Consider the following 13,742-nt stretch of genomic DNA (forward strand, 5'->3'; position numbering starts at 1 on the left):
CTCATGGTCATTATAATAATAAATGGAGAGAGAGAGAGAGCAACACTACAGTCTATGAAACAAGGCACGCTCATTTATGGCAAAAGTACAAAAGTATTGGCATCAAAATATACTAATGAGTATAAGCTACTCATTATGCCGAGTGTCACGTTTTTCTTGTATTATTATGAAAAAGCTTTGAAACATGCTGTAACTCATTCACTGTGACGAAAACCCTCTTTCTGCGCCGAGTAGCGCGCGGTGCGCACACGGAGAATGTGGAGTCTGTCGCCCTAAAACACAATCGCCCCGGGTCAAAATCCAGCGACCATGGAGCGGCCGTGGATGGCCCGCTCAAAAGGTGCGTGGGGCGTAGTGTTTTGGGACGACCGTTCCGGCTGCCCATGTAATGAATTGATTAAGTAAAACTCATCTGTTTTCGCTGCAGCTGCGCCCTAATAATGTAGTTATTTTATATTATTTTTGTTCACGTCTGCTATTAAAACAATGCAGCTATTGCAGTATTGGGCCTTAACATGTGATTAAAAATGTATACGTATTTGGCCCCTCATATATAAAATAAATGTAAAATCTGATTTAAAATTGAAACTTGCAGCTGATCAATGCGTTTCTGCGTTTATGTGTGGACAGGGATTTAAAAAAAAATCTTTGTCATGTGGCCAGGGATTATTTTTAAAAACTGAGGACTAAAATACCTGTTTAGAAAAAGATCCATATAAGTGTAGCCTAGGCCAGCAATCCTTGGAGCGTCCGTTCTCCTGGACAAGTCTGGGCTTATCCATGGCTTATTAAATGACGCTATAGAATAGAATCATTCATTTTATCCCGCAGGAGCGACCGTGGCCGAATTAGAGATTTGATAGGTCATTTTTGGACAATTCTGACAGCACTATAAGCACGGACATGCGCAAAGGAATGCATGTATTCCAAACAGAGAGGAGCGTTCGGAATAAAGTGTTTACATGGTCAATTCCGATTGGTATATCCCGATTCAAACGGTCTATACCACCCCTCCTAACCCGAATGAAAATTCATTCGGGTCAGACTGGAATGGAATATTCTATTCCAATTGAGGTGTTTACATGAGCATTTCTATTCTGAATGAATTCATCCATTCATTCATTCCGAATAGAAGTGTATTCATTCCGAATGAAACTGTCCATGTACCCGCAGCCACTGTGCTACACGAAATGGAACAGAGCCTTCATTAGTATCATTGGTAACACCTGTGAATGTCTTCACAATATGGCTGCTATGCTTAGAGCCTATTGCACCTGGTTGTTGTTTTCACTCCCAAAATGACATAAATAACTGTGTTGACAACAGTAATGTAACACTTTTTCATGAATAGAAAATAGTACAAGCAGTAGTATGAGCGATACGAATGTATAAACAAACAATATAGAGTCATGATGGTCATGAGTTATTACAGTGTTTTTATCAGTGGTGTAAAGTGACTAAGTACATTTACTGACGTACTGGACTTAAGTAAAATGTTTTGGTATTTTTACTTTACTGGAGTAGTTCCAGTTTTCAGTACTTTTACTTCTACTCCACTACATCTCAGAGGCAAATATTGAACTTTTACTCCTCTACAATTATTTTAAAACTTAACTTACTAGTTACTTTGTAGATTTTAATTATTATTACAAAACATACATTTTGGCCATTTAAAAATAGCTGATCTACAAGCTCACAATGTGTCGCGATGCGACACATTGTGAGCTTGCAGATCTGCTTCTGTTCAAATGATTTGTATACATTTTATAGATTTGTAAACTCGTGAAATGGAACATTCTGCACACAATGAGTACTTTCTACTTTTGGTACTTTGTGTACATTTTTGATACCAATACTTTTGTACTTTTAAATGTGAGTATGTTTTCCACCACTGGTTATTATTTTTGCATTTTCGAACATAGGCTTTCAGACAGGTCTTGTTTCCGCCTGACCCTGACCCTGCCCCCCCGACCCCATCTCTTCTCATTTCTCATCCTAGGGCCTTGGATTCGGTGCCAGTCTCTTAAAGCCAGGTTTTGGGAGCAACCTCGACCAATCGGAAGAGATTCGACAGCAAGTATCTGATTTAGTTCCATTCGATGTTTTCTTGGGATTACCCCTGCGTTACATATCTTCTGTGGTGTAAAGTAACTAAGTACATTTACTCAAGTACTGTACTTAAGCAAATCTTTTAGGTATTTTTTTTTACCTTGCTGGAGTATTTAAAATGTTCAGTATTTTTTACTTCTACTCCACTACATCTCAGAGGCAAATGTTGTACTTTTACTCCACTACAATTATTTGAAAACTTCAGTTACTAGTTATTTTGATTATTATTATAAAACATACATTAACCACTTCAGCTCTACATACATTTCGGCCATTTGAAAATAGCAGATCTACAAGCTCACAATGCGTCACATCGCGACGCATTGTGAGCTTGTAGATCTGCTATTTTCAAAAGTTTTTTTTTTTTTAACATGTGAAATGGGACATTCTGCATAATGGGTACTTTTACTTTTGGGTACTTCAAGTAAATTGTTATGCCAACACTTTTGTACTTTTACTCAAGTAAATTTTGAATTCCGGACATTTACTTGTAATGGAGTATTTCTACATTGCAGCCTATTGATACTTTTACTTAAGTTTTCCACCACTGCATATCTTCTTTGATTAACTTGGCCACACACTATGGGCCCGGGACTCCGGGGGCCCGGGCCGTCAGATCACATGGACCTTTATTTTATTAGAATTAGACGCACTTTGCGTGCTCCACCTCTCCGCCTCTCCGCCTCTCCGCCTCTCAGCAACTTTCCCAGAGATTCACCAGCTTACATGGAACTGCAAATATATTCGGGGCAATTCACCCCAATACACTGTTGGAAGCTCACCCTAACCCTAAAACCCAGGGACGTGCAGAGAATGTTAGAGGGGCAGGGGCTGAAATTTCAAAAAAAGGGCACTTTTGGTGAAAATACCGAAAATAGCCGATCTCCAAGCTCACAACGCATCACGCTGCGACGCGTTGTGAGCTTGGAGATTGGCTATTTTCGGTGCGTGATGCCGCACTCAACTAAGTATAATCAAGATTCAAACCAATACTGGAGATGCAATTCTTTCAACATAAAATGCTGCATTCAAGTTCGGGAGAGTTTAGAAAAGGCAATTATCTTGAACACTGCATTCAGGTACGGCATGGAAAGGGTGGGTTTGCATTTCTTTTAAACTAGTACAGTGCTACATTCATGGTCTGGAGAGGGCACTTTTACAGATGGGTAAAAGGGCAGGGGTTCAAGCCCCCTTTGATGTCTATGTGTGCACGTGCCTGCTAAAACCGGAATAAAGTAACAAAAAAAAGGGGAAAGTAACGAAATCCGCCCGACGGGCTGGGCACACATGCACGGGGGGGGGGACAGCGTTTTTAGAATCGGCCTTGCGTCTAAATCAGAGGTCTTCAACAGGGGGTCCGCGACCCCTAGGGGGTCTGCGGAGGTACTAAAGGGGGTCCGCAAAATTGTTGTTTGATTTTTAAAAATGTTTATAAACGTTTTGTTAATTTTTTTTTCAAAAATGTCAATATCTCTTTAAACATAACATGACATATTTTAATAGCTTAGTATTGAATGCACAATAACATGGTATGTTTATACATATTTTGTAGAGAAAGAAAAGGTCTTTTGCACACCACCTACTGGGACAACCTGTGGGTAGAAGCAGGCTCCAAGCAGCCATGTGTTCATGTTTATACATATAAAACACAATTTTATACATTAAATATACGATATATGTGGTGGCCTACCCCCTACCCTACGAGGTAGGGGGTCCCTGCTCCATCACCCCATCAGTTTGGGGGTCCCTGGCCTGAAAAGGTTGAAGACCCCTGGTCTAAATGGGTCAATAAGGAGGCTGTTACAAGCATGGTATTAATTAATGACTCTGATCTATCCATTCTACCACCTGAAAACGACCTAACTCAGGGGCGCCCAAAAGGTAGATCGCAATCTACCAGTAGATCACACAGGCTCTGCCAGTGTTGCCAGATTATGTGAGAGAAACAAGCAACCAGGTCTAGGAAAACCAGCCCAGAAGAAGCGACTATGGGCCACATGAGCACTTTAACATCTACATCAGCTATTTGAAAATAGCAGATCTACAAGCTCACAACGTGTCGCGATGCGACGCGTTGTGAGCTTGTAGATCGGCTATTTTCAAATAAAATCTTGCGGGGAAATTATAATAGGCAGATATGGCAACCCTGTGCTCTGCAGGTAGACCACATGACAGATGACATGGCCCCCAATTTTTATTTTTATTTTTTTTATATTAAAGTATTGTTGGCATCTGCCAATTGAATTAAGGTGACTTGATTGATCAAGAAGGGCCTGTCAGCTCACTGACTTCACGGCTTCTATAGTAGGCGAACCCACAATGCAATGCTTTGTTTTCAAGAGTGGGGTCAAACCCCCCAAAACCCCCGAAATGCATAGAAAACTATGCATTATACCTATATCACAATTAGGGGTGTGCCGATATATCGTCCCGCGATATATCGCGATACGTTTTCGTGGCGATATGTATCGTTTTGGAAAAAAATAATACAAATTTTACAATAATAATAATCAGGCTTGCAAACACCCCCGAGGTGAAAAGGGTGACAACATGCTGTTTTTTTTCCCGGGGTCAGGTGTCACACTATTGCCCTATTTGGAATCAAAACGGCTATTGTAGCTGAAAAGCTACAAGTTTGCATGTCTGAATAATGCAAAAACAGAATTATTTGTTTGCATTTGATTTTTTTCCTCCCCCATATATTTTTCATAATAAAAAAGTGCGTATCGTATCGTATCGAAATCGTATCGAAGTTGTGAGCCAAATATCGTATCGTATCGTTTGGCACACCCCTAATCACAATACAAACACAATGGTCTTACACCTGCATTAGGCTACTATTCATGATTCTTTATAAAAAAAATAAGGGATGTTTTTTGGGCCCTTGTCACATCCGTCCATTCCATTTTACAGGGACCTAGGATCATTGAGGGATTGTATCGCTTGTGACGTCACGCATGGGCGCAAATCAGTTTGGCCTGTTTTGTCTCCTAAATCCCAATAGTTTTCTGGAAAAAAACGTATGTTTCTATATTAGTGTTGCTCAATCTTTTTCATGTCAAGGACCCCCAACATTATATGTATTTGACCGCGGACCCCCATCTCAAAATATTTTGTTCCAGGGACCCCCCAGAAGCAAAGATTTGAGTTACAAATGTTCGCTTTAAAAATATATATATTCAAAGATTTGCACACATTTTCACGATTTTTCAAAAATAGCAGATCTACAAGCTCGTAGCGCGGCACTCGGTGCCGCGCTATGAGCTTGTATATCTGCTATTTTTGAATAGCCAAAAGTGTAAAATATGGCTTTTTAGCTCAAATCTTTTTGTTGGGATAGAAGAGAGGTAGGGGAGACCAAAAACACACCAAAAAAGAAGGAAAAGTTCAAATTCATGGTGTATAGTCCCTTTAACCATAATGTGTCTGTGTTGTTGTGGTCTCAGATGGAAGAACTCCTTCCTGTTCAGCCTGGTGTTCGGCATGCCTGTGATGGGTCTGATGATCTACATGATGGTCATGGACAGCCACCATGGGGAGCATGGGGGCTCCATGCCCCAGGACCAGAACCTGCTGCCTGGCCTCTCACTGCTGAACCTGGCCTTTTTCCTGCTCTGCACGCCCGTTCAGGTCAGTGGCGGGAAAGGTATTGTATTACTTAAGTAAAAGTATCAATACTGCAATGCAGAAGTACTCCGTAAGTAATAGTCCGGAAATCAAAATGTACTTGAATAAAAGTACAAGAGTATTGGTATCAAAATATACTTAAAATACCAAAAGTAAAAGTACTAAAAATGTAATGTTTGAAAATAGCAGATCTACAAGCTCACAACGCGTCGCATTGTGCAGCTTGTAGATCGGCTATTATCAAATAGTATAAAGTGGTTAATGTATGTTTCATAATATCATAATTTATATCTGAAAAGTAAGTAGTAACTAAAGTTTTCAAATAATTGTAGTGGAGTAAAAGTACAATATTTTCTTCTGAGATGTAGTGGAGTAGAAGTAAAAGTATTGGAAATTGGAAATACTCAAGTAAAGTACAAATACCTCAAAATTGTACTTAAGTACAGTACTTAAGTAAATGTACTTAGTTACTTTACACCTCTGGTTCAGGTAAAGCAAGTGACTGCAATCTAGATGTACTCTGTTACAAGTAGAAGTCCCGTATTCAAAATGTACTTGAGTACAAAGTACAAAAGTATCGGCGTCAAAATATACTTAAAGTGCCAAAAGTAAAAGTAGTCATTGTGCAGAATGTTTATGTATATACCACATCTTTAGAAAATAGCCGATCTACAAGCTCACAATGCGTTGCGATGCGACGCATTGTGAGCTTGTAGATCGGCTATTTTCAAATGGCCGAAATATATATATAAACTGTATAGGGCTGAAGTTGTTAATGTATGTTTTGTAATAATAATCAAAATCTACAAAGTAACTAGTAACTAAAGTTTTCAAATAATTGTAGTGGAGTAAAAAAGTACAAAATTTGCCTCTGAGATGTAGTGGAGTAGAAGTAAAAGTATTGAAACTTTGAAATACTCCAGTAAAGTAAAAATATACCTCAACATTTTACTTAAGTACAGTACTTGAGTACATGTACTTAGTTACTTTACACCACTGCAGGTAAGTCAACACACCTCCAGCCACCACACCGAACACTGTTGCCTCGCGGGTTCGACACTCGTGCAGAGTTAACTGACCTCGAAGTCATGTACAAAAAGTTGTTTGGATAAATGGAAAAGATAAGCCGGGTGGGGATGTTTTTTTGTATTCGTGCCGAGTGGGCATAACAAACTATGTAACTTTGAAAGCAGTGGTGTAAAGTAACTAAGTACATTTACTTATGTACTGTACTTAAGTACAATTTTGAGGTATTTGTACTTTACTTGAGTGTTTCCAATTTCCAATACTTTTACTTCTACTCCACTACATCTCAGAGGCAAATATTGTACTTTTACAATTATTTGAAAACTTTAGTTACTAGTTACTTTGCAGATATAAATGATTACATTATAAAACACTAGGGGTGTGCCGATATATCGTCCCGCGATATATCGCGATACGTTTTCGTGACGATATGTATCGTTTTGGGGGGAAAAAATAACGTTTTCATTTTTTTTTACAATAATAATAATCAGGCATGCAAACAGCCCCGAGGTGAATAGGGTGACAACATGTTGTTTTTTTTTCGGGTCAGGTGTCACACTATTGCCCTATTTGGATTAAAAATGGCTATTGTAGCTGAAAAGCTACAAGTTCGCATATCTGAATAATGCAAAAACAGAATTGTTTGTTTGCATTTGCTTTTTTTCTCCCCCATATATCTCCCTCATAATAAAAAAAGTGCGTATCGTATCGTATCGAAATCGTATCGAAGTTGTGAGCCAAATATCGTATCGTATCGTTTGGTGAAATTAGTGTATCGGCACACCCCTATAAAACACACATTAACCACTTTAGCCCTATCTTATACCTAGGCTATTTGAAAATAGCCGATCTAAAACGCGTCGCACCGTGACGCGCTGTGAGCTTGTAGATCTGCTGTACATCTTTGTCCCTCTCTCTCTCCACCCTTCCAGATCTTTGGAGGCCGTTACTTTTACGTCCAGGCGTACCGCTCGCTGAGTCACCGCACGGCCAACATGGACGTGCTGATCGTCCTCGCCACGTCCGTGGCCTACCTCTACTCCTGTGTGGTTCTCGTCATAGCCATGGCGGAGAAGTCCACACTGAGCCCCGTCACCTTCTTTGACACTCCGCCCATGCTCTTCGTGTTCATCGCCCTCGGACGTTGGCTGGAGCACATCGTAAAGGTGCGTACTGTACGTAGGGAGCTGTCACGATTATTACACATTCGATCCGGGAACGCATCGGTGTCACTTAAAGAGGTGGTGCCATGGTTTTGCACTTTTTCTGTTTTTCATGTGTCTATGAGGTTGATAGAACTTCATTAAGCCCCCCTGGTGGTGTTTTTATGGTGTTTTATGTCTTCTCTGACTATTTTGAGTTTCTTCCTCGAGGCTGAAACCTTGAGGGTCAAACGTGCCAATAGAAAAACAGCCATTTAATGACACAGTAAAGATATACCCTCCCCCTCATTATCATAACACAACAGGTGTGGGCATGAGGAGGAGGAGGGACTAGGACAGGTGGGTGGTGCTAAGGTGATGGAGGAGGTGCTAAGGTGAGAACCAGGTATACTTAATGAACTGGAGGCGTGTCCACATAAAAACATAATTTTAACACTTTCTGTACACTTTTTTGAAAAGAAATCTTCCTCCTTGTATAACCATAATACCTGATGATTATGTTTTAGGGGGGGAAAAAATCACTGAAAATCACGGCACCCCGTCTTTAACTCTTTCACTGCCAGACTTATTTCAGACTGTGTCGTCCCAGTGCCAGGAAAAAGGTGCATTTTTCCTCTGTTTGTTTTTTAACATTGAAGTGAATGGAGCAGCAATTTGTTGGATAGCGTTATCTCCTAGTTCCTTTGAGATAAACCAAAAAAAAAAAAGACCAAAAAATTCAAACGGGAATTCCCATCCGGGGCAGTCAAAGAGTTAAGATTTCTTTGGGCTATTCAAAAATAGCAGATCTACAAGTTCATAGCGCGGCACTCTGCCGCGCTATGAGCTTGTAGATCTGCATTTATTTATTTTTTTAATCGTGAACATCTTTGAATAATATATATATATTTTTTAAGCGAACGTTTTAAACTCAAATTCTTTGCTTCTGGTGGGGTCCCTGGAACGACATATTTTGAGATGGGGGGTTCGTGGCCAAATACATGTCATTTTGGGGGTCCTTGACATGTTTGAGCACCACTGATTATAGCGATGTTTAAAAAGAAAAACTGTTAGGATTTAGAAGACATTTGTAGAATCCCCCAGAAGCAAATACTTGAGTTAACAATGTTCGCTTTAAAAAACATATATATTCAAAGATTTGCACATAATGTTCAAGATTTTTCAAAAATAGCAGATATACAAGCTCATAGCGCTATGAGCATTGTATATCTGCTATTTTTGAATAGCCAAATAAATCTAAAATGACACGGATGCGTTCCCGGTCTTAAAGGGTTATGTTAATGAGTTAGTTTCACACAAATAATTGCGATTAAAGATTTAATCGTGTTTTTGGCATTGGGCATTGGAAAATATGAATACATTTTTTTATTTCTGTTGGGTTTTTAGGCTTTGTAATAAAACAATAGCACAGGGCAGGTGACACCTTACTGATAACTTAAATATACAAAGGAATTACTGACACATTTACAAATTTTATATTTTCAAAATAATACAATTAATATAAAAATAGCCTAAATAACTGATCTACAAGCTGTAAGCTGTAAGCTTGTAGATCAGCTATTTCTGCTAATTTTGGAAAATGTTTGAAAAAAAAATCAGCATGGAAACGATTATGACGATTATGACGATTATGACGATTATGCAAAATGATTGTGATTATCTCAAATAATTGCGACTAGGCGATTATGTAATAATTGTGACAGGCCTAAAGGCACACCTCGCAACGCACGTCTAAACGGATATTTCTCTTTGCTCCAGCACTTGATTTGTCAACTTTCTCCATCTGTTTGAATAGTGCAACGGTTCATGGATGAAAAATACGCATTTCGTGTAGAATTCCAGTGTAGAATTGTGTCAGAACACCAGTTTTATCCGTATCTGATAGAGACATTATAATGTGTGTGTTGTCACTTTGCAGACATTGTAGTGTCCCATACCAAATACTTATTTTGTTTCCATACGTTTTATGCAAAAAGAAAAACACACGGTACATTCATACTACACATTTCTCATAGAAGTTTGACCACCATGACCTCAGGTAGCAGTTGTCTTGTGAGTGGACGTTTTAATAGCCTCTGACGTCATTTTATGTCATATGAGTCGATTATCTCTTTTATATTATATGACTTATTATTCTTTTATTATGAGATATGCTTGTGACCCTGGTTAACAAACAACCAGTGGTGGAAAAAGTACTCAAATTCTTTACTTAAGTAAAAGTACCAATACTGCAATATAAAAATACTCTGTTACAAGTAAAAGTCCAGAATTAAAAATTCACTTGAGTAAAAGTACAAAAGTATTGGCATCAAAATGTACTTAAAGTACCAAAAGTAAAAGTACTAAATATTTCAAAATAGCTATTTTCAAATAGCCTAGGTATAGAACAGGACTTCCACAGGAGGTGGTTAATGTATGTTTTATAATTTCATACTTTATATCTGCAAAGTAACTAGTAACTAAAGTTTCCAAATAATTGTAGTGGAGTAAAAGTACAATATTTGCCTCTGAGGTGTAGTGGAGTAGAAGTAAAAGTACTGGAAATTGGAAATACTCCAGTAAAGTACAAATACCTCAAAATTGTACTTAAGTACAGTACTTAAGTAAATGTACTTAGTTACTTTACACCACTGAATGTGACAGTTGTTTATTAGTGGCGGCAAAGCAAAGTGTGTCAAATAACCTAGTTCTGGGCGTGACAGTCACAATATGCCGTGTCATCTGACGGCTAGCCTCGATCTCTAGGCTTTTATTTTTGGTTTTGCTAAAAAATAAGAGCCTGGACTAGCCTGTTGATGTTCCTGGAATAGGAAGTGTTTCGTCACTACAATTATTTTATTTTATTTTTGTTGTTACTAGTTACTTTGCAGATATAAATTATTACATTCTAAAACACACATTAACCACTTTAGCCCTATTTTATACCTAGGCTATTTGAAAATAATGCTCACAACGTTTTGAAAATTGAAAGGTAGGTATAAAAGGTATAAAATTTACTAGGTATAAAATTTACTAGGTATAAAGAAAACTAGGTATAAAATTAGAAAATTTTATACCTAGGCTATTTGAAAATAAAGCTCACAACGTGATGCAACACGTTGTGAGCTTGTAGATCGGCTATTTTGAAACATTTTAGTACTTTTACATTTGGTACTTTAAGTACATTTTGATACCAATACTTTTGTACTTTTCTCAAGTACATTTTGAATTCCAGACTTGTACTTGTAATCGAGTACTTCTTCATTGCAGTATTGATACTTTTACTTAAGTAAAACATTCAAGTACTTTTCCCACCACTGATTATCAGCATCCTTGACCTGCTCGGCCTAAAATGTCATGTCTTCTTTCCAGAGTAAGACGTCAGAAGCCTTGGCCAAGTTAATGTCACTTCAGGCCACCGACGCTACTGTGGTCACGCTAGGCCCCAACCTCTCCATCATCAGGTAAACATCTACTGGTCAGTGGTGTAAAGTAACTAAGTACATTTACTCAAGTACTGTACTTAAGTACAATTTTGAGGTACTTTTACTTCTACTCCACTACATCTCAGAAGCAATATTGTACTTTTTACTCCACTACAATTATTTGAAAACTTTAGTTACTAGTTACTTTGCAGATATAAATTATTACATTATAAAACATACATTAACCACTTTAGCCCTATTTTATACCTAGGCTATTTGAAAATAGCCGATCTACAAGCTCACAACGCGTCGCATCGCGATGCGTTGTGAGCTTGTAGATCTGCTATTTTCAAACATTTTTGTACTTTTACTTTTGGTACTTTAAGTACATTTTGATACCAATACTTTTGTACTTTTACTCAGGTAAATTTTGAATTCCGGACTTTTACTTGTAACAGAGTATTTTTATATTGCAGTATTAATACTTTTACTTAAGTAAAATATCGGAGTACTTTTTCCACCACTGACTGTGGTCACGCTAGGCCCCAACCTCTCCATCATCAGGTAAACATCTACTGTGGTCACGCTAGGCCAGTGGTGTAAAGTAACTAAATAAAAAAAGGGGGCACGGTGGCGCAGTTGGCACGGTGGCGCAGTCGGTAGCGCTGTCGCCTCACAGCAAGAAGGTCCTGGGTTCGATTCCCGCCGGGGACGCTGTGGGCACTGGGGGCGTGTCTTCTCCTCCGCCCATACCCTAGGTGGGGTTGGCGAAAGGGCCTACTCTGTGTGGAGTTTGCATGTTCTCCCCGTGTCTCCCAGGGTAGTTAATACCCTCACAAAAACATGTAGTAATCCTGGTCACTATACCGCCTCCCCCATGACAGCCGGGGCGCCTGATGGAGGGGAAGGGAACTGGTTGGAATAACGTGTTCCTAACACGCGCTACGTCCTACCAGGGAAACTCCCCCCTGTCAGGTGACAAGAAGGTCAGTTGGCTCTCATGCACTGAAGGAAGCATGAGCTCGGCCCTGGCCTCCCCAGGCTGTGGGGGACTGGTGTAGTGCTGGTGTAGGGCTGGTGTAGCGCCCAGGATCACTTAGGAAATTGGCACCGGGTGAAAAAAAAATGGGTTACAAAAATCGCGGGATAAAAAAAAGAAAAGAAAAAAAAGTAACTAAATACATTTACTCAAGTACTGTACTTAAGTACAATTTTGAGGTACTTTTACTTTACTGGAGTATTTCCAATTGTCTATACTTTTACTTCTACTCCACTACATCTCAGAGGCAAACATTTTACTTTTACTCCACTACAATTATTTGTACTTTAGTTACTTTGCAGATATAAATGATTACATTATAAAACACACATTAATTAGGCTATTTGAAAATAGCCGATCTACAAGCTCACAACGCGTCGCACCGCGACACGTTGTGAGCTTGTAGATCTGCTATTTTCAAACATTCGAGTACTTCTACTTGTTGTACTTTAAGTATATTTTGATGCCAATACTTTTGTACTTTTACTCAAGTAAATTTTGAATTCCGGACTTTTACTTGTAACAGAGTACTTCTACATTGCAGTATTGATGCTTTTCTTAAGTAAAACATTTGAGTACTTTTTACACCACTGGGTAAACATCTACTGTGGTCACGTTCGGCCTCAACCTCTCCATCATGAGGTAAACATCAGGTGGACGCCAGCGGTGGGGCTCCGAGGCGCTGTTGGTCGGGCAGTGTTGATTCGTCGACTAAAACTATGACGAAAAATGTTCGTCGACTGCCTTTATTCACTGACGAAAACTAAATAAAAACTAAGCTATTGTGACTAAAACTAAGACTAAATATATTGACAATTTTGTCAACAAATATAGACTAAAATGTCAGGGAGGGACTAGTGGAGAAGAGATCCAGTAGAACTAAAAGACAAGTAATTTTATGTTTGGTTGCGCTCGGGAGTGGCGCTCTGAAAATAGCAGATCTACAAGCTCACAACGCGTCGCAGCACGACGCGTTGTGAGCTTGTAGATCGGCTATTTTCAGCATGCAGCCAAGTGTAAAATCAGCCATTACGACGCCGTCAAAGGCACCGCCAAAATACATTTTAGTTGACTGAATCAACTGTAGATTTAGTCGACTATAATCTTATGATATTTAGTCGACTAAAACTAGACTAAAACTAAAACATTTCAGATGACTAAAATATGACTAAAACTAAATGGCATTTTGTTCAAAAAATACAAAAACTGAATCAAAAGTTGCTGTAAAAATCAACACAATGGTCGGGCCATTATTAGTGACCTAGCACCACCCTAATGCTGCGCTCACACTGGTGGCGACAAAGGCAACAAAATGACCAAGTGTGGTCAGCTACATTGCTGCTGAGTCGCTGTTTAAAGGGATAGTTCACCCCC

The 13,742-nt window shown here is 39.0% G+C and overlaps 1 protein-coding gene across 1 annotated transcript in view; it reads left to right on the top strand.

Moving 5' to 3' along the window:
• The window catches only part of atp7b (ATPase copper transporting beta), a gene marked incomplete at its 5' end in the record, with an annotated part of 59,690 nt that overhangs the window by 13,319 nt on the left and 32,629 nt on the right, over positions 1 to 13,742 (top strand). Inside the window, 4 exons of the mRNA XM_080421947.1 lie at positions 2,000 to 2,079; positions 5,556 to 5,739; positions 7,695 to 7,928; positions 11,277 to 11,368. Of these exons, the coding sequence (XP_080278073.1) occupies positions 2,000 to 2,079; positions 5,556 to 5,739; positions 7,695 to 7,928; positions 11,277 to 11,368 (590 nt within the window). The remainder of the gene's footprint in view (positions 1 to 1,999; positions 2,080 to 5,555; positions 5,740 to 7,694; positions 7,929 to 11,276; positions 11,369 to 13,742) is intronic.

Source organism: Gymnoscopelus braueri (genome assembly GCF_963280865.1).
Source record: "Gymnoscopelus braueri genome assembly, chromosome: 24".
NCBI lineage: Eukaryota > Metazoa > Chordata > Actinopteri > Myctophiformes > Myctophidae > Gymnoscopelus > Gymnoscopelus braueri.